Here is a 20,855-nt window from a genome sequence, read left to right on the forward strand (position 1 = left end):
TTTGTACTAGATTAGAAGTTCCACTTCTCCATATCTGGCCACTATGATATACTATTAATCTTTTACATTTTTGCCAATATAAAAAACAAAGATATATTTTTATTTGGTATATATTATTGAATTGTAGTGGAGTTAGGAATCTTTCTATATGCTCTTTGACTATTTCGTTTTATTTTATGAAGTCACATGTCATGTCCTTTGCTTAATTTCCAGTTAGATTGGTTATCTTTTTCTTATTAATTTATAGGATCTTCTTATGTTGAACTTTCATCTGTTTTATGTTGTAAATATTTTTTATATTCTGTCATTCACTTCCTTCTAGTTATAACTTGTTTTAATTCTTTTAAAAGCCTTGCTTTGTAATTAATATTTTTGTTTGTTTTTAAAACAGAAAGTTGTGCAAGGGATCGATTTAAACCAAATCCGAGGCCTTGGGTTTGATGCCACGTGCTCTCTGGTTGTTTTGGATAAGCAGTTCCGTCCTTTACCAGTAAACCTGGAAGGTAGGACCACTCCTCTCTCCTTCCCTGGTGGTGGGCAGACTTGGCTGATCAACCCAAAGGGCCCAGGTGGGACCTGAGGTCACAGGTCTCTTACCACTGAAAGTGAGATTTAGAGGAGCACGGAGGCCAGGAATCATGTCCCAGAGGTTGAAAGCTTGGAGAGCAGTTGGTAGGAGTGGGGTGGCATCAGGGGCCTGGATTTGGGAGAGACTTGGCTCCATAAAGCACAAGAGCCACAGTAGAGAGCTTGATAAGGGAAGGACAAGGAACCATCAGTTCAGAGTGGGTGGCCTTGAAACAGTCAAGTGGTCTGGGTGGTTTGTAGGAAGGGAGTGTCAGTTGCTTTGCATATGAAGCTCCTATACTGCAGTTTATTTGAGTGGGGGAGCCAAGTCCATTTAAAGGAACTAGAACAAGGCAGACAGGACCATGTATCACATAGAAACTGGGAACAGAAGTCCTCTCTGTTTTCAATGGCCAGACCAAAGGACATTCCCATTTAATGAGGTTGTTTTTCTCATAGGCACCTGTCACTATCGTTTTTGTGACTACACAAATGTAAAGTGCCACTTGGGTTCACCCTCAGAAATTTTTCATAGAGAGTGAGGATGTGTCCCCTTTTGGGGAATTGCAGTCAGTAGCCCTAGCCCTGAGGTTGCACTGGTCAGGTAGGTAATGCAAGATGATAAATATCAACTGATACTTAACTTTTTTTTTTTTTAATCCTCACCCAAGGATATGTTTTAATTTATTTTAGAGAAAGGAAGGGGGGGAGAGAGAGAGAGATACATCGATTGGTTGCTTCCCATATGCGCCCCAACTGGGGATTGAACCTGTAACCTAGGTAAGCACCCTGACCGGGAATTGAACCTGCAGCCTTTTGGTGTATGGAATGATGCTCCAACTGACTGAGCCACCCAACCAGGGCCTGATACTTAACTTTTTAATGAGCAGAAACATTTGGGAATGGTGGAGATTATGGTGCCCTGGAAATTGCTTCTAAAGGAATGTGGCTCTAGGTGTTGTCAGTCAGTTGTTGCCAAGGTAGCCATTTACAAACATGTTTTGGGCTAGGTGTTGTTTAAGAACCCTTAATAGTAGACACTACTGTAGCAGCATCTTTCTTAACTAGTGGCTGTGGATATTGGGGCACACTGGGACACCCTGGGATTGGAGTCAGGCATGTCCCAGATCTTAGCTAGAGCACAGGAGTAATGATGACCTTTTTACACACACACACATGCACACACACTTTTCTCCTTCGTGCTATATTTATTAGCACCTGCTTTGTGCCATCCCCTGTTATTAAGTCCTGAGGCTTCAAAGATGATTGTGAACTGTCCTTGTTCTTTTACTGGCTCAATTGACATTGTTCTGAAAGCAGAGACCGAAGGATGGGGCTGAACCAGCAGACCTCAGCTCAGCAGCAGGCTTCTTCCAATGATGGGATGTGTCCAGCCATGTTGGAGGCTGTGAACACTTCCCTTATTGGCTTGCTTTCAGCAGAGGTCAGGACCCTTTGTTAGGGATGCTGTAGGGGGAATTCTTCTTTGGGTTGGGATTTTAGATGTTAAAAGCTCTAAGTTCCAAGAACTCTGTATGTTCTAATCTGCTAAAAATACATGTGGTTTTTGTTTTGTTTTGTTTTTTAACTCTGGCTGTATATTAGAATCAATTCGTGAGCCTTACCCCTCAAATTTGTATTCAGTTGGCATAGGGTGAGAGTAGGGCATCAGCATTTCTGAAGTTCCCTTGGTAATTCTAGCATTGGAGAATCCCTGGGCACAGATGAATGGATAGTTAAAACATCAGGAATGAGAACACTGAAATGGAAGATGGGAGTTCCTTGTTAAATCTGCTTAGAATACGTGCCCTCTCTGGATGCCGTCTTTTTCTCATTGTTGGCAGAAGTGCCTCCTGTTAACAGGCCTTCTATTGAAAGGGTAGCTAGGTTGCACCCCTAATTATAAGTGTTGAAATAATTTTATTTCACCTAAAAGGTTAAGATGTGCCCATTCATCTAGTGTTCCAGATGCAGGTGCCCCTCACCAGTCTCTTGCCTTTCAACAGGTTCTATTAAAGTTAGATTTTATCTGAAATAGATTATCCTGTGCTAGAAAATGAAATTAGAATTTTAAAGGTGGTTTAGAGGTTCTTTAAAGACTGCTGCTACCTACATGGCAGTGATCAACTCTCGATTGGTTAATTGGAGTAATCGTGAGGAGCGGGGAGTGCAGTTAGGAAATGAACTATGGCATTTAAAACCAACCTACAAAATAGGCAAAACTGTTACCATCTTTAGATATTAACCAAAAACAAAGACAAAAACAAAAGCAAAACAAAAAACCCACAAAAACAATCCCCAAACCCCAAACCAGAATATATTAAGTACAGTAGTTTAAGAACACTGATCGTTGCTAGGTGATGAAATAGTCTCATTGTTAGCCTTTCCTGTTTGATCTCCCTTCCTCTGAAGACCAGAACAGCCCCAGCCCCTGGCTTGGACAGCGGGCCCGCTGCCTGCTTCCTCCCTCTGCAGCCGCCACACTGAAAGCAGAGCTGTGGTGGCTCATCCCAGCTACGAGAGCTCTTGGCAGGGAGGGTGTTACTACCCAGGCTGCTCTGCAACAGACACCTAATACTTAGATGTTTTAGCTGAAGAGTGCCTGGAAAGTGAGGTGTTCAAAATACTAATTGAATGTGTACTTGGATAAATAATCTGCCCTCCGGTAAATTGACTACAGGCATACCTTGGAGCTATTGCAGGTTTGGCTCCAGACCATTGCAATAAAGTGAACATGGCAGTAAAGCGAGTCACGTGAATTTCCCATGCATATAAAAGTTATGTTTACACTATATACTATAGTCTCTTAAGTATGCAATAGCATGATGTCTAAAAAAAAAACCAGTGTATACCCCTTAATTTAAAATACATTATTGTGCCCCAGCTAGTCTGGCTCAGTGGTTAAAGTGTTGGCCTGTGGACTGAAGGGCCCTGGGCTTGATTCCGGCCAAGGGCACGCACCTCCATTGGAGGCTTGATTCCAACCCTGGTCGGGGCCCGAGCAGGCGCCAACCAATTGATCTGTCTCTCTCGCATTGATGTTTCTCTCTCTCTCATTCTCTCCCTTCCACTCTCTGAAAAGCAATGGAAAAAATATCCGTGGGTGAGGATTAAAAAATAAATTTAAAAAAATGCATTATTGCTAAAAAATGCTCATCCGAGCCTTCAGTGAGTTGTAACCTTTCTGCTGGCGGAGGGTCTTATCTTCAATGTGTAAAGAACCCGCTGTCGACAAGGTGTAAGGTGAAGTGCAATACAGTGAGGCACGCCTGATGCAGCCCCAAGGCTGCTCTGCCAGACTGCTTCCGGTTCTCTTAAAATATGACGTCTTCTTGGGTCTGTGCTCAGGGTGTGTAGAACCTCCCTTCTCGCTCACCTGGCTAACCGATGGCCATTTTTAGAACTAAATTAAAGCTTTTCTGCCTCTTGGAAGCTCTCTGCGCAGCCTCGGGCTCAGCTAAGCAGCACCCTTTCTGCTGCTCCTCTGTGCTCCCGTGTCTGGCGCTTCTGTTCTGGCCGTCGGCACAATATAGAGCCTTTGGTTCGTTCAACCACATGCTCCGTAAGGGCAGGGACTGGGGCACATTCTTCTTGGTATCCTAGCACTGAGCCTGGCGTATAGTAGATGCTCAATAAAAGGTTAAATGAATTTTCAGGAGTCATTTATTTGTGGTTTTCTACAAGGACTGAAAAAAGATTAGCTTGCCAATTTTTGTCTAAAATTAAAAATTAATAGTCATAATAAATACAATAAAGTACTAGAGCCTGCACAATTCTCATTGTGTCTTTTGACTGCATGGTGAGAGCCTTTCATGTAGAGGCAGTGCTAGCTGATTGGTTCTTTTTTTTTTATATATATATATATATATATATATATATATATATATATATATATATTTATTTTAGAGAGGGAGAGAAACATCAGTGAGAAAGAGAAATCCATTGACTACCTCCTGCATGTCCCCTACTGGGGATCGAGCCTGCAACCCCAGCATGTACCCTGACTGGGAGTCAAACTGGTGACCTCTCAGTGCACGGGACAGCGCCCAACCAACTGAGCCACACCGGCCAGGGCTGGTTGATTCTTTATAGTTGAAAGTTTAGCAACAGGTGATTTGTCTTCAAGCAGCTGCAGGAACATCCTATACAATATTAAGAAGCAATAGTGATACTGTTCTCCTCAACATCCACACATACATGTGCATGTTTGTGTGTGTGCACATGTGTGTGCCCACACTCCCACATTCCAATTTGGTGACAGGTCTGGAATGGGACGTGACATCAGTATTTCTAAAGCTATCTAGGGATTCTGATGTACAAGCAGGACAGAACCAGACTTTTAAGCAGTTCTTTTATACGGTAGAATCATTCAGCTATTGAAAACAAATTTGAGACATGCCTATGGAAGGTCTTACATACTTTCTCTTATTTTCATAGTATTACTGGGTTTTTTTTGAGGTGCTTTTGTGGGATCTAAAATCTTTCCAGACAGGCAGCCCAGTGACTGAGTCCTGGCCTCCTTATGATGATGATGACTTAATTTACATAATTTTTAGGTTGACTTTTTTTTAAGTTTTAAAAATTCTTTTTCAAACATATGGAAAATAAATAACAGCCTTATATGTACCCACTACTAAGGATAAACAGATGAAATTTTGCCATATTACCTCAAGTCCCTTTTTGCTTTAGAAGAAAGAAAGAATTTGAAGCTCCAGCCATGCCTTCTCCCCCTGCACCCTTCCCCTCACCCCTCTGCCCAGCAGGTGACCATTCTGCTGTGGTTGGTGTGCACAAACGTGTTGTTTCTGTGCTTTGACCACATATGCACATACCCGAAACAACAAACAGTACACATTGTGTTTAAAAATGTCCCAGCTGGTATCATTACTCATGTTGATAGGTGGAACTCTAGTTTATTCATTTTTCCAATTTATTTATCCTTTCTTTGCACAGATCTGTTCTCAAAGCACACTTCATGTTTTTCCCAGCTGCGAGATAGTAGGTGTGTGTTCAACTTCAGAGTCAGTTCGCCATGGAAAGCGACCTAGATCTGGGGATTGTTTTGAGAATTAAATAAGATGATATGTGTAATATGTTTAGCACAGGGCTTGGGACACACAAACACAGAGAACTGTATAAACATTTGCTATTAGCAAAGTTACATATGTCGTTGCTGCAATTATTTTGCCATGAAATAAATTCATGTGAGAAAGTGCCTGGCTCAGTCACTGTTGGGTCCCCTTTTGTCTTTCCTTCTTATAATCTAGGTATGTTCATTGCTGCTCTCTGCAGTTTTCCATCTGAGGAAGTAGAGGGTTGTCAGGAGTACTGAGCGGCTTGCCCATCAGTAATGCTGAATTAACAGAGCCTGGGGAAGGGAGGAAGATAGTCAGCTCCTCTGTGGTGCGAGACTAGAAACAGGATATGAGGGGCGGTACCTCTGCTCCTTTCCCAGTTTTAAATGCTGTTCCTTGTGATTTACTCCTCCTGAGGGCCTACTATGTGACAGGTACCTGCTTTATTCTTTGTGCACATTTTTAATCCCTATATGCTATTAGGTATTGTTGTCCCTATTTTATAGATGAGTATACCAAGGTTAAGAAAAGTTTAATAAGTTTCTCAGTACATCTATGCTTATAACTGAGTGAGCATTCCCCATTCAGTCTGCTTGATTCCAAAACTTGTGTGCGTCCCACTCCACCAAGTAAACCAACTGGGTGAGGGGAAAAACTTAAATTAACTGATTTTAATTAAAGTGACTAGAAATGGGAATATAAGCAGATCAGATCCATTGTATAGATATATTATATTAAATGTATTATACTGTGGAAATGTTTGTCCATATTTAAAGGAGATAAGTCTTAAATAGCTAAAGTATTGTTTTGGGCTTATTTCACAGGCTGTTTTCCTGTATATACGCACAGAAAAGATTTTCAAGAACAGAAGGAATAGGAAAGGAAAGGAAGAAGTTGAGAGAGAATGAATCCTGATGACATGATTTGTTGGGGGATCTTGACTGGTTTTAGTGTAGACACTTAACCCTGCGTTCTATAGTCAAAGAACACATCTCTTGAAGGGAGAGCCAAGCTTTGAGTAGTGTTCTCCTCGGCCTTACTGGTGGTCCTTTCACTTGTTCCTTGTTGATGGGGGAAAATATAAAGTGGTGTGGCTCTTTGCCCTTGGGAATCTGTAATAGCCCTTGAGTTAGAAGGGTAATAATACACATGTGTCTTCATCCCTGTTTCTAGGGGATTCCCATCGAAACATCATCATGTGGCTGGACCACCGAGCAGTCAGTCAGGTGCACAGGATCAACGAAACCAAACACAGTGTTCTGCAATATGTTGGGGGGGTGATGTCCGTGGAAATGCAGGCCCCAAAGCTTCTGTGGCTAAAAGAGGTGAGTGCATGGAGTTGAGGAGAGGATACTAGTACAGTGGATGCTTGAATAGCGAATGGTGCCAACACCCTATGTAAGCGCATAACTTTCATCTCTCCCATAACGTGAATGCTAATAGCCTACTGTTGACCAGAAGCCTTACTAGTAACATAATAGTGATTAGCATATATATTATATGTTATATGTATTATATACTGTATTCTTACAATAAAGTAAGCTAGATAAAAGAATGTTATTAAGGAAGACATAAAGAAGAGAAAATGCGCTCATAGTACTGTATATATTTATTGAAAAAATCCACTTGTGCAGGTCGAACCTGTTATTCCAGGGTCAATTATAATAGTAGAGGATTCCATTTATTGTGGATTTGTCTGTACCAGGCACCCTGCTGAAGTCCATTATGTTTGATTTTTCCCAGCAACTCTCTGAGGAAGGCTGATCCCATTTTACTGATTAGGTTGCAGTTAAGTCACTCCTGTTTTTATGTGTTTAACTCATGCAAGGCACTGTGATAAGTGTTTAACTCAGATGATCTCTTTTACTCCTAGCAGCAATCCTGAAGGAGGGTTTAGTTTATTTGTTGGGTTTTTTTTGCTATGCGTTTTGTAGAGAAGAAAACTAAAGCTCATAGAGATTAATCAACTCACCCAAAGTGGTACAAAGTATGTGACAGAGCCAGGATATGAACCTAATAATGGTTGATTCTGAACTTGATTTTCTTAATATCCAGCACTCTACTGAAGTTCAGAGAGGTTAATTACCATTCCAATTAGAAAGTGGCAGAGCTGGGATTTAAGTCCAGATCTTCTGACAAGAGCCTTCTTTCTCTATACCCTTTTAGCCCCAAATGTTTCATCTCTGGCCTTGGTGACATTTGTGGGTATTCCTTTCTCATCTCACCTGAACTTGAGTTTTCGTGTCCTTGAGTGATATGGTGATCTCTGGTCAAAGCACTTGCAGGTGGTTCCCATTTCCAGATGTTAGGATCCTTTATGAAGTGTGGAGAGTGGTGATGTCAGCTTAATGGTTCCCATTAGAGATGGATATGTGAGAAAGTTCAAGTCCTCTGGGAACCTCGGGGACTAGAAAACCCCTAGGTGGTCTATGAGGAGAGAATCCATCTAATGAGTAAGACCTGGTGTGATTTATTTAGTGGATCTGAGGTTTCAGATGGGTTGAGTCTCCCATTACTTAAAATGTATATGGGGAAGAGGGTAGTTTAAGGGTGCTGAGAAGGTGTCTCTGGATTGCCACCGTGGGGCAGAAGGGAAATAAGCAAAAGTGGCATCAGGAATCCAAGCAGGCTTGACTTGTTATGTTTTTTTTTATATTTAGCTGTTTTGTGAGTTTTAATTTTTAGAAAGGCTTTTATAGTTGCTGTAGTTCAAAAACACAGGGAGTCCTAGGTGTTGGGGCTTGCAGGATGCTGATTTGTCTCGACTAACATCACATTGTGGGACTTTGGGCAGAGTGAGTCTCATCCCAGATGTCACTTTTTCCATCTGTAAAGTTTGAAAACCTAATCCAAACATATGCTGAAATACAAATAGGAATGTAGAACTGCTGTTCACTGCCCCACACTGCTAATGTGTTCTGTAGCATTAACTGGTGTGCTCTCTTAACAAGCTGTGCTAGGTAGAGAGCATGGGAGACTGAGGCCGAGAGGCAGGGGTAAAGGCCTTTCCCAAACAAATGGTAGAGCCAGAATTTAAACCCATGTCTACTGAGCTCTAAAGCCAGCTAATCCAATCATGTCGCACGGTACTAAAACCTCTCTGTAATGGGTGCCACCTAGGGTAGGACCAGGAATGAGGGCAGTGGTTTTCTTCAAGTCAGCCCAAATATGGTGCAAGAGAACAAACAGGGTGGATATGTCTGTCACCCTCTTGGCCACAGGTAAGGAAGAGTTATACTGAATTAAGTGAGGAGGACCAGGCAGCTAGTCATTGGAGCACCATCAGGGGCTATTGAACACCTACTTCGTGACCAGCTCTGGGCTGTAAATCCAGGAGATCTTAATATACATTCAGAATGAACCTCTCAGCATACATTAGTGCACTTGAGATCAAAATGCACTAAATAAAGGCCATAGAAAATAAAGTGTAGATTGCATAGCACTGACCTTCTAAGATCATCCATCCCTCCATCCATCCGTCCATCCTTCCCTCCGTCCCTCCATCCAGCTAACCAGTTGCACTTCAGAATTTCCTGAGTAAGGCTCTAAATATTGCTTCATTCTGTATTTAATTACCTGAAGGCTGAGCCTTAAGTCCTTTAGAAAAAATTTAAAATAATTTTTTTTTTTTTGGTAAGTGTACGTATGAATCCTTGCTGAGAATCTCTTTGGTTTAGCTGTGCTTACAAACTGAAAATCTAAGCTCTTTCTAAAATCAGTTTTAGCTTCTCCTTAAAGCCTGACCAGGCTGGTGTATAGTGCTTCTCAGACGTTAATATGTAAATGAATCAGTGGGAGAGCCTGTTAAACTGCAGATTCTGATTTAGAAGCCCTGGGATGGAGAGTGAAAATGTGCATTTCTAACAGGCTCCCAGGTGTTGCTGATGTTGCTCCCCTGCAGACTTAGGAAATCACTTTCAATGCTGAGGCCTCTGCCCTGGTACCTGAAAAGCATCCCTTTGTGGAGAGTCAGTACCAGTACCTTGTCTTTAACTATGGTTGTGGGAGACTGAGGCACGGGGAAGTTAGATAGCTTCTGTAGAGCTGTTCACTGCACATTCAGTGTCAGAACATGAGACCGTGCTGCGTTCACTGGGCTCTCATTTGTTTACTCTTCACTCATTCCTTAATTTGCCAAATTTTCACTGAGGCCCTGCTATAAACCAGTATGGTGATAGGCATTGTGGACATGGGCACAAAGAGGATTCAGGCTGTCCCCTGAGGGGCACAGAGTCCCCTGGGGACAGTGATGGGGGAGTGTGAGGACGGAGTGGGTGGAGGAAAGAGACATGGAGACCGAGCCCTCAGAAGACTTCTAAGCATAGGCCTGGGGGAATAGGCATAATGCTTTCTGAGAAGATAATTTCCTTCCTGGAGGAGTTGAGATGAACCCCAAGATATGAGTAGAGGTTTTGCATAATAGAGAAGACAGGAAGGATGTTCTAGGGAGAGGGACTATGGTTCACTTATGGTAAGGTGGGTAGGTCCCAGGACATGAGCCTGAGTGGAGCAGGAAGGGAGGCCAGGGCTTGGTTTGTTAAGGACTTACTTGGGCATAGAGATTGGTTGATGGGTTCTAGCCAAGGGAGGGAGTGTTTTTGATCCCTTTGGCAGGGCAGAGAGATTGGATTATGGGTGAGAAACTGTGTGTGTGGGAGTAAGAACTTGTTTTCTTTCCTGATTGTAGAACTTTGTTGCCTTTGCTTCGCTCTTAGGGTAAATTCCAAAGTTTGTAACGTGGCCCCGAAGATGGGGTATGATGTCATTTTGCCTCCTCCTCTGTGTGTCCCTCACCTTGCTCACTCTAATGCACCCACAGGGATCCTCTCAGGGCTCCTTCAAATACACCCAGTTCTGCCTACATCAGAGTCTTGACTTGGGTTGGCCCATGGGCCAAATCTGGCCCACTGCCTGTTTTTGGATGTCCTGGGAGCTGAGAATGGCTTTTACATTTTCACATGGTTGAAAAAGAATCAAAAGAAGAATAATATTTGGTGACATGGGACAATTACCTGAAATTAAAATTTTAGGGGCCATAAATAAAGCTTTATTGGAATACAGCCACCCTCATGCATCTATGCATGGTCTGTGGCTGCTTTTGCATTCTGGTGACAGAGCTGAGTAGTTGAGACGGGGACTGTGTGGCCTGCAAAGCTGAGAATATTTATCCTCTGGACCATTAGAGAAAAAGTTTGCTGACCCCTGGTCCTGATGATGTGATGCTGCGCCTTCTGCCCCTGAATCTTCTTCCTCTACTCGCCACTGATTCTAACTCATCATTTAGGTCCCAGCTTTATTGTCACCTCCTTACAAAAGCTGCAGCCCTCAGATAAATCAGAAGTATCTTGTCTTTGCAGTCTTCGTTTTGCTTCATTGTAGCTTTCATAAATTGTCATCATGTGTAAGATTGTATGATGATTTGTCTAATGCTTGTCCCCTCCAACCATTGTCATCTACAGCAGGTCGGAAATCTTACCCGTTTTGTTCTGTGCTGTCCTCCTGCCCCTAATCAAATACTTGGCACTTGGAGGTACTCAGTACGTATGTTTTGAATAGAGCGGCCCACTAAGGGTCTGTGGCAGGACTCCAGGTGGTAAGAGACGAGACCTGAATTCGGCAGCGTGGCATGGAGAGGAGGTGGGTTCCAGAAATCTTTAGGGGATAATATTAGCAGGACGCTGACACTGATTGGCTGCGAGGGGTGAGCCAGGTGGAGGAGTCAGGGATGAACACTCGCCTCAGTATCGCTGTCACTCGTGTGCTCCTTGTCCTAGCCGGAAATCAGGTGTCAGGGGGATTTGGGTAGAATTAGGAGTTCAGACTTCCCGGAAGACAGAAGGGGTGTCCTAGGACCCCCATAGTTCTTGGGCAAAGTCACTCAGGTCCTAGCGCCACAATATGGAATTTTAATCCTGCCCTTTATATTTAGGGTTTATGTGCTTCAGGCCGACTACGTCTCCTTAATAAGAATTGTCAGATAAAAGGAAACATGCCATTTGAATTTCTCATAACCCCCAGCAGTCTGGCTTTTCCATTTGGCCTCAGCGATTCTGACTCTCATCTTAATGAAGGCCAAATGTAAATTAAGTTCTGTCAGGCGGAGCAGCTGGAGCCTCCTATCTTTATAAACACGAAACATCGAAACATCGAGGGGTAACAAGGTGCAGACTGAGGAAGGTCAAGGAAGTTAACAGGCCGATGCCAGTCCTGACAGCTCAGTGTTAATGGAAGATAATTAACTGGCTTGTAGAGGCTGCATGGACATATTCCAATGGTCTTTTAACTCATTTCCTCTTCTTGCCATTGTCAGCAGAGCAGAAAGTGAAGCACTTTAGAGTCTGAGATTTTCATTGTTTATTCCAAAGGCCTGGAACCAACTGGCTGGAATGTCAGGATTTTGTTGATGGGTTTAGAAATATATCCGTCCCTCCCATTTCCCCAGTCCAGGCCTCTCTGCTTCTGTTCCTGGTAACATGCTGGGAAAATGAGGAAAGCATTCTCTGGTTGGTTCTAATGTACCTTTTCTTGTGTATGTAGATTCTTTGGAGGAACCTGGGAGCTTGGACGCCTAGAGAGGGGGTTTGGTAGCTTCTGCTAGCTGCAGAGGGTGTCAGCTGAGTGCTCTGCAGTAAGACCTATTGTAAAGAAAACTCTGTTAGAGGTCAGGAAAGCCTGGTTCAAGTCCCATCTGTAAAATTAGAGGCTTGCTTAGCTCATTTTAGAACCTTGTCTGGCCTTATCCTTTCATTCTTTCTGATGCTATAGTAACATGTATTCCCTTATCCTTAGGTTTCTTCTAATCTTGAAACTTTATGAAAGATAAACAATATAAGTTCTTTTCTTTGAAATGCACTGATTTTTTTATTTTATGGTAATCTGGTAGAAACCAAAGTCTTTCTCTGTTAGTTACTCTGGCTTTAAATTCCATGTGTAGGTCTCATATGACTCACTTATATTCATCAGATCTCAGCAACAGAGCTAATATAAGATGTTGAGGAACTTTGGGAGATCCAACACGGTTCTGTCACACAAAAATGTATAGGGTTTGAAGCCAAACACACTTGCATTTAAGTCATCCTCCACCATTGACAATTTTGGGATCTTAGACAAGCTAAATCAGCTTCTCTGAGTCTCAGTGCACTTAGCTGTAAACAGGGATACTGTCAGCCTTGTAGAATTACTGTAATTCAGTGAGGTGTTATCAAGTGCCTTATACAGTAGATAGTCACATAGTAGCTTAATTTTCACTTCCATTGTGTTTAAAAATGTTTTTCCTCTACTGATGGGCATGTCAGTAACTTCCTATCACCAAATGAGAGAATTTTAAACATCAGTATATCTTATTTCATGGAGCTGGTTGTAATGAGTGGTATGTTTTTCCTGTTTGACTAAGAGCTAAAGAAAGCTTCTAAAACCACCCCAGGGTTGTCAGAGGCAATCAGAGAAAATAGACAGGAGAAGAGAACAGAACATATTTTCAGAATCATTCATTTATCTGAATCATGCACACTCTATGTGTAATACTGACACCAGAGGCCGCCAGCATTGAACTGCAGAGCAGATGGATTTACTGAATACTTTCTGCTTGTTTCCCTTAACAGCCATCATTGCCTTCAGTCTCAGAATTATTTTATCTCACAAGGATTATTTTATTTACTCTTTACACCCGTGTTGTGGGGAAGATATTATCTCTTTTTACGGATGAGGAAACTGGAGCTCAGAAAAGTTAGATGACTTACTCATAGTCTTGTATCATGAAGGCAGACCTACATCAAGAGCCATGCCCCAGCTCTGCCCATCCCCCTCACACTGAGACCTGTGCAGTTCACTGTGGGAATCCAGAATTGGTCTCTGCCTTCAAGAAATTACAGTCCGATTGGAGAGGAAAGGCACTTTAACCGAACAAAAAGAATACAACAAGGAAACAGATGAAGACAGTAGCTAAAGCATATGTAATGCTTATTCTATATCTAGCACCTTTCTAAGTGTTTTATCCTTGTGAACTCACAACCACCCTGTGAAGTCACATCTTTTACAGATGATGAAATGGGCTCAGAGATGTTAAGCAGCTTGCCCAATGTCACTCGGCTAACATGTGGCAAGGCTGGGATTTGAACCTTGGAGTTTCAGATCCAGAGCATGGGCATCACCATTTCCGTCTACTGCCTCTTCAAGTGTTTGCTTTGCAGGTGTGAATAAACTAGTTCAGGGGAGAGACTTGTGACGACTTAAGGAGGATCCGAGGCCAGGAGCAATGGGTTCGTTTTCTTCATTAAACAAATATTGAGTGTCTCCTATGTGATAGGCACTGTGGTGGATATTGGGGATGCCAAGGTGAACAGGACAGATGAGGGCCCTGGGTAGGATTCTGGGAACTTAGATTCTTGGGTAGAGAGGCAGAAAATAGATAAGGAGATATATATATATGATTTCATTTTCTGGAAACTTAACTATGAAGGAAAAACACAGAGGAGCACACTTGGCATGGCTAGTGTGTCGTCTCTTGGGAGCTTTTGTTTGACCTGAATGATGAGATTTTCAGGAAGAGGGAGCAGCAGATTCACTGAGAGGAGGAAAGCACCTGTGAGATCAGCCGAGCAGCTCAGCAGGGCTGGGAGGGTGTGAGCAAGGCAGAGGGTAGGAGGTGGGTCAGAGAAGTGGGCAGGGACCAGATCCTACACAGCCTTGAGGCCATGGGCAAGAATTTGGATATTAGTCTAAGAGCAGTGGGATATGGTTGATGGATTTTGAGCATTGGTGATATGATCTGTTTTATGACTTAAAAAAAAAATCACTCTGGCTATATACTGAGTAGATAATAAATATTTTGTATAGCAGCAACAAAGTTTATACTGTAATACTAAAGAAAAAAATTACAGGATGAATGTGCAGTCTTATAAATGCATTTGTTCTAAGAAATTATCAGTATGGAATAAAAGACTGGCTGTATGTACAAAAACATTAATAATGGGGCACTGTCTATAGTTGGAATAGTTTGCTACTGTTATAGCACAATGCTCATGCTTTTATTACTTCTTATTTTTCATTAAAAAATAATCTTGTAGTCATAGCTAACTTTCCTGGTTGACAATTCTTCATTATTTAGTATGGATTTTTCACCCCCTCTTGGACTCGTTTTCTTAAAAAGTACCAAATGAAGGCTTCATGTGTAGTGTTTCCTCTAAACCCTTCAGTGAAAAAAATATTATCCCATTATATAGATGAGGAAACTAATGCCCAGAGGGCTTAAGTAGCTTCCCCAAAGCTACATAACAAGTAAGTGGTCGATCCAGGATTCTCACCAAATCCAGCCTGCCCCCAGCTCATTGGCCCTCACTGCCTGTTCTCAGAGGGCATTCGTTTCTTCCCACGTACCATGGTTGCAGGCTGGCAGACCCCAGGCTGAATCTGGTCCCCAGATGGGTTTTGTTTGACCCACCCTGTGCTTGAAAAATATTTTTTTTTAAATTAGTTTCCAACATTTAAAAACTAAGAAATTTTACATAAAAATCCAGATTTTTTACTTCTCTAGAAAAAATAAGAAAAGGACTTGGCAATCCTGCGTCCACAGTCCCATGAGAAGGAATTGGCCAGAGCTGAGTAGGGGCTGCCCCCTTTAGAAGTGGCAAGTGTCCATCTCACAGCAGCCCCCGCCCAGCCCGCTTCACTCATTTCCTTTTCAGTGCTACCCCTCCAGGCATTTGGATTGGAGACCAAGGCTGTGAGAACTTTTTCAAAGGATCCATCATTCCTTTCCCTATAACAGAAAGCTTAGAGAAATGGAAAGGTTTCCAGATGGTGCATTTCTTGGTCAGCGGCTCAAAGGGTATGAACCCATACACTTCTGGGTCTTTGCTCAGGATTTTCCTTATGCCTGGAAAACTTATAATAATTTCTCCTTGCACTTGGGAAAACTTATACTAATTCTTCAACACTCCAGGAAGCTTTCCTTGACTTTCTCCCTTGAGTATTGATTAGGGTCCCGCCCTCTGTCCCCAACGGCGTCCTCCCCTTACCTCTACCCTGGGATTTATTCCACTGTAGTGTGTGTCCCTGGCATCTAGGGCACTGCTTAGCATTTAACACTGATAACTCAATAAGTATTTCAACGGATGAATGGATGAACATATTAAATCATTCAGCATGACATTTGTGATTGTTGGGTGTGCCTGTCCAGTAGCTCCATTCTTAAGTCAGGATCCACTGCATGCCCAGCGTGAGTTATTTTCTTTCTTGTTCTGGAAGAGGAAGGTGGGAGCGTTACGGCTCCTTCCCACCACAGAGCTACCCCTTGGCTGCGCTCCTGTTACCATGAGGCACAGTTTATTTTGTATGTGAAGTGAAGGTGCTAGGTTGAGGCAGTGACTCCTGTGCGCCTCTCCTTGTGGAGAACCCCTCCCTGCTGCTCCCTTCACCCCCCAAGAGAACAGAACCCAAGACTCGTACTGAACCAGACAGCCTCTCTTGAGGATGTTTATGCCAGGGCCCTGGTGATTTCGGACCAGACTCCTCCCAGCCTCTGCGCCGTGAGGACAGTGTCATCAGCTCCTAGGGCATCTGCTGTGGGTTTTCTCTCCGGGTGGTCGGCCCATAAACTGGCTTGTCACTGAATATACAGGGTGTTGAGGCTGATGCTCTGCCTTCATTGCTCTGGATGGCGACTTCTTTCCTTATCATGCCCGCACTTACATATCTGATACATGCCAAACAGGTGCCTTATTCTTTTAGTTTTATAGTCCAACAAAGTGACTTTAAAAAGCAGACAAAAGGAAAAAAGGACTTGGCTTGATACCTAGTAACATTTAATAAATGTCAGCTATTGTTACAATGCTATATTTTGCGTTTAACTTTATGGCTTATGGCAGATTTTGCCATCTGTTTTCTTTATTTGATCTATAACATAGCCTTGTGAGATAAATATTACTATTTGCCACATTTTACACATGAATGCAACAAGCCTCAGAGAGATGCAATGACTTACCCACAGGTATCAGGCTTGGTCTTCATGAAGGTCCTTTTGGCTCTAAATCCTGCCTTATTTTTTTCCTGCCGCACCATCCATGTTCCTTTCTCATTTGGGTTGGTGGATTGTTACTTGACTCCCTGTGAGCAGGGACCAAATCTACCTATTCATACTTGGCTGTTGTGTCCCCAGAGCCAAGCACCGTGCTTGACACTGAAAACATCCTCAGTGAGTATTTGCTAAATGAATTCCTGTTTCCTGGTCAGAACCAGACTTAGCGGCTGTAGTGGTAAAGCCTCGTGCCCACCTCTTTGCTACCAGCCTCCCTGCCCTCTGTGCAGGCTGTTCTAGTGTAACCAGGGAGGCGAGAGGGAGATCGCTAAGTCCAGCTGGCGTTACGTCTACAATATACGATTTGATGTACGACAAAAATGGAATGATTTTCTCAGTGACTAAAATGGAGGTCACACCTACTGGAGGAGAGTATTGTCTTTAGAAAAGACACTTGAAACAGAAAATGCATTTAACATGTGCCATGATACAGGAACTCATTAGCACGATTGGCCTCGTTGCTGTGAACTGCCACCTTGGATGCCTGGATGCCTGGGGTAGGTCTAGGTGTTGATTGAGGCAAGGGAAGAGGCAGGCCCTAAGTCCAAACAGTTGCAAGACAGGGATTCTTCTGGAAGGGTAAGTAAATCTCATTTCTCTGGATGTGTGGGTTGGTTTTACTCTTTTGTTGTTGTTCTGTTATCTTCAGAATGAGAAGAAATGTTCTGCTGCTGCAGGGATATATTCACTTAATCAGCGAAATAGTTTATCTCAAGGAGCATCCAAGTCTAGGACCAGGTGCAGGTGGCTGTGAAAGCCATATTTTCACACATTTTCTTAGCAAAATTTTCAAGAACACAGGCAAGTTGAAAGAATTTTATAGGGAACACTCAGGACTATCATCTGGATTCTGCCATTAACTTTTTATTGTCCTTGCTTTCCATCTGTCAGCCCACCTCAAGTTTTTGGTGGGCTGGGACAAGTTTTTGGTAAGTTGAGACATCATTACACTTGTGAATGCAGTTTGAAATATTAAAGATCCTTAATAAATTCTAAGATATTGACCCTGCTTGATTGCTGTCTACAAACATCATCAGCACCTACACTAGAATTTATTAAATATCTACTATCAGCTTTTAAGTCTGCTCTCTCCTTTAATTCTTCAGAAACCCTGCTAGGTGGATGTTAACACTTACTTTATAGATAAGGAAGCTGAGAATGGAAGCAGTTAAGTAGATTACCATTTCCCCACTCTGTTATTTCTGGCAATGCGTGAGCAGAAACTCAGGTTTTCTAACTCTAGGAAATTATTTCAAAAGGAGTTTTCAAGGTTAGTGGGTCAAACTTCAGCCTTTCTCAGGCAGGGTCCCCCTGTCTACTCCACAGATGAGACACCTAGGTAGGGAGAGCTAGTTCTCATAGTTTAAGTTTCAAATCCCAGATAACACATTTGTCTGACATAATTCTTTTTTTTTTTTTTTTTTTTAAGACTTTTAATTGAATTTTAGAGAGAGGAAGAGAGAGAGAAAAACATTGATGTGAGAGCAAAGCATCGATTGACTTGAGCCTGTAACCCGGACATCTGCCTTGAGCGGGAACCGAACCAGCAGCCTCTCGGTGTGTGTGATGATATCCAACCAACTGAGCCACACTGGCCAGAACTGACTTAACTTTTAAACATAAATATGAACTCTAGAATAAGAAGTTATCAAAGTTAGATTAAGTTAGAATCGCCATTGAGACTTGGGTGAGACCTAAGATTTGTGTATCTAAAATGCACAAATTCCAGGCCATTTTTCTTCGGTCTGTAATCCAGCACATTAGAGTTATCTCCTAAAGACCTGGCCTTTTCCTCCCCTTTCAATTCACCTTAAATGTTTATAGTTTGGGGGGAAAAAAAAAATTCAACTAGTTCCTTACCTCTCCTGAACCCAGCTGCCTGGTCCTAGAAGTACTTCTGCAGCCAAGACCCCACTCGAGGCTTTTCTCTGCACATCAAGCTGTCCGCTGTTTCAGTGATAAAAGTGATTCAGGGATCCACATAAAAGCCCATGTCTCTCTAAATCCTTTCTGCATGGAGAGGCTATGGATTAGGTAAAAATTATTTGGGACCTCATTAATAAAAGAAAGCCTGATCTCAACTCTACAGCCTCATCAGGCCCCATACCTCCACCCTCTCAAAAACCTGCCTTAGTCTGACTTCCAGAGTTTGTAATCCCGATCATCAGTGTCATCTGGCTCAAAAATGCAAGACTTGGGAGTGTTCAGAGGGAATTAGAGGGCTGCCTGAGTAAGTGGTTCTGCCTTCCCTGGCCTCTATCTCTCATTAGGGCTTTGCTGAAGGGTCTGAACTGTGGTACAGATAGACATTTTCTCCCAGGAATGCTCCAAATACAGAGTCCTGGAGTTTGCCTAAGTGAAGCAAAGCAAGCAATTAGGAAATAAAATCTTTTTACCAATTAACTATGCTTAATGTTATTAAGAATAAGAATTTCATTTTCCATAATATTATTTTTATTATTGTGACTTCACCACTGATTAGTGAAAATTATTGGTCATGGACTAGTACTAGGCCATGGTCTGGCATTTGGGGACAGGTGGTCTACATAACCCCTGAAGTTTTCCTTGAATGTTGGTATTCTGTGAACCTAAGATAGAAGAGAACCAGGGCCAGAGTGAAGCCTACTGCAGTTGTCTTGGCCTGAGGCCTTGTGGTCTGGCTTTGGCTGGGGGTCAGAGACAAGGCTGTGGACCTGAGAAAGAGAGTGAATCACTGTGCAAGTATTTTTCGAGCACCTCCCATGTCCTGGGAAGCAGCAGCTGGACAGTGGTGAAAGAGTATTGGGTTTGGAGGTCCAGTGGTCAGGGTTTCACCTCAGGCTTTTCACTTACTATCTGCATGATATTGGGCAATTCACTTCACTTATGGGTCTTAGTTTCCTGTCTGTAAAATGGTGTTGATGAACATTCTGTATAGAAGATATTTGGTAAGTTGTAGAGTGCTTGGGGGAGTGATATATTTTCAGATGATGATGATGGCAGAGTTGACTTTTGGAAAGAAAATTAGTGAGGTCTGTTTTTCACATACTTATCTCTAGATGCAGTTAAGAAAGCCAAGAGCGAAGAGAAATAAAATCTGCATTGTTCTTTACAGACAACTTGGGGAGCAGGTAGTATTCCTCTTGGAGCAGGTGGGAACAGGCTGGAAGAGGGTCACATCATGTAGCTAGTGAGTGGGAGAGCTGGAATCTAACTAGAACCTGTGCTCTTTCCACAATAGCTCACCAGCCAGGGGCTGGGAGGAATGGAAGAATTGGAGAGAGTAAATCCATCCTCAGAGGCTCCAAGCAAATGTTTCCAGAGCAGCTTCACTTACTACTAACTCATAGTGTATTTAGCAACAAATGTTCTCAGGATGATGGCTTTAAGAATGGATATATGTTTCAGAAATGATCTCAAAATACTGTGGTGTCCTGCTAATGACTTCCTGCCAGAATTGATCAAGGACATTCATTCAACAAGCATTTATTGGAAATTTATTTTATTCCAGGTACTTTGTTAACTACTGGGAGTAGAGCAGTAAATAAAAGAGTGCCTCATGGCTCAGGGGTTGAGTATTGACCTATGATCCAGGAGATTGTGGTTCAATTCCCGGTCAGGGCACATACCCAGGGTGTGGGCTTGATCCCCAGTAGGGGGCGTGGATCCCCAGTAGGTGGTGTGCAGGAGGCAGCTGATCAATGACTCTCATCATTGATGTTTCTACCTCTCTCTCCCCCTCTCCCTTACTCTCTGAAATCAGTAAAGACATATTTAAAAACAAACCAACAAACAAAGCTGCTCATATTCTAGAAGAGGGACAGAATTAAGGTCACAGTGCACTCTTAGTGGAATGGAAATTTAGGTCACTCTGAAAATACACCCCAGTTAGGGGAGAGGAGTGTGGAGGAGGTGATACGTAGGCTGGGGGCTGAAGGATTCATTGCAGTTAGCTAAGCACTGGGGTGGGGTGGCTGCTTGCAGAAGGCAAGCTGGGTGGATGGAGGAGCCTAGGGAAAGGTTTGGCAGTCTGAGGACACAAGAACTCTATGGGGCTGCAAATACAGTGCGGCAAGAGCTTAGAATGTGAGAGCGGTTTAGTGAGTCAGTCAGAAACCACCTTTTGAGTCCCTGTTGTGTATTCAGTACTATGCATAATA

General features: G+C 42.8%; 1 protein-coding gene across 1 annotated transcript in view; it reads left to right on the forward strand.

Moving 5' to 3' along the window:
* Positions 1 to 20,855, forward strand: part of FGGY (FGGY carbohydrate kinase domain containing) — a 352,569-nt gene that overhangs the window by 29,335 nt on the left and 302,379 nt on the right. The window contains exons 5-6 of the mRNA XM_016205908.2: positions 392 to 503; positions 6,816 to 6,967. Of these exons, the coding sequence (XP_016061394.2) occupies positions 392 to 503; positions 6,816 to 6,967 (264 nt within the window). The remainder of the gene's footprint in view (positions 1 to 391; positions 504 to 6,815; positions 6,968 to 20,855) is intronic.

This window comes from Miniopterus natalensis, chromosome 9, assembly GCF_054644295.1.
Source record: "Miniopterus natalensis isolate mMinNat1 chromosome 9, mMinNat1.hap1, whole genome shotgun sequence".
NCBI lineage: Eukaryota > Metazoa > Chordata > Mammalia > Chiroptera > Miniopteridae > Miniopterus > Miniopterus natalensis.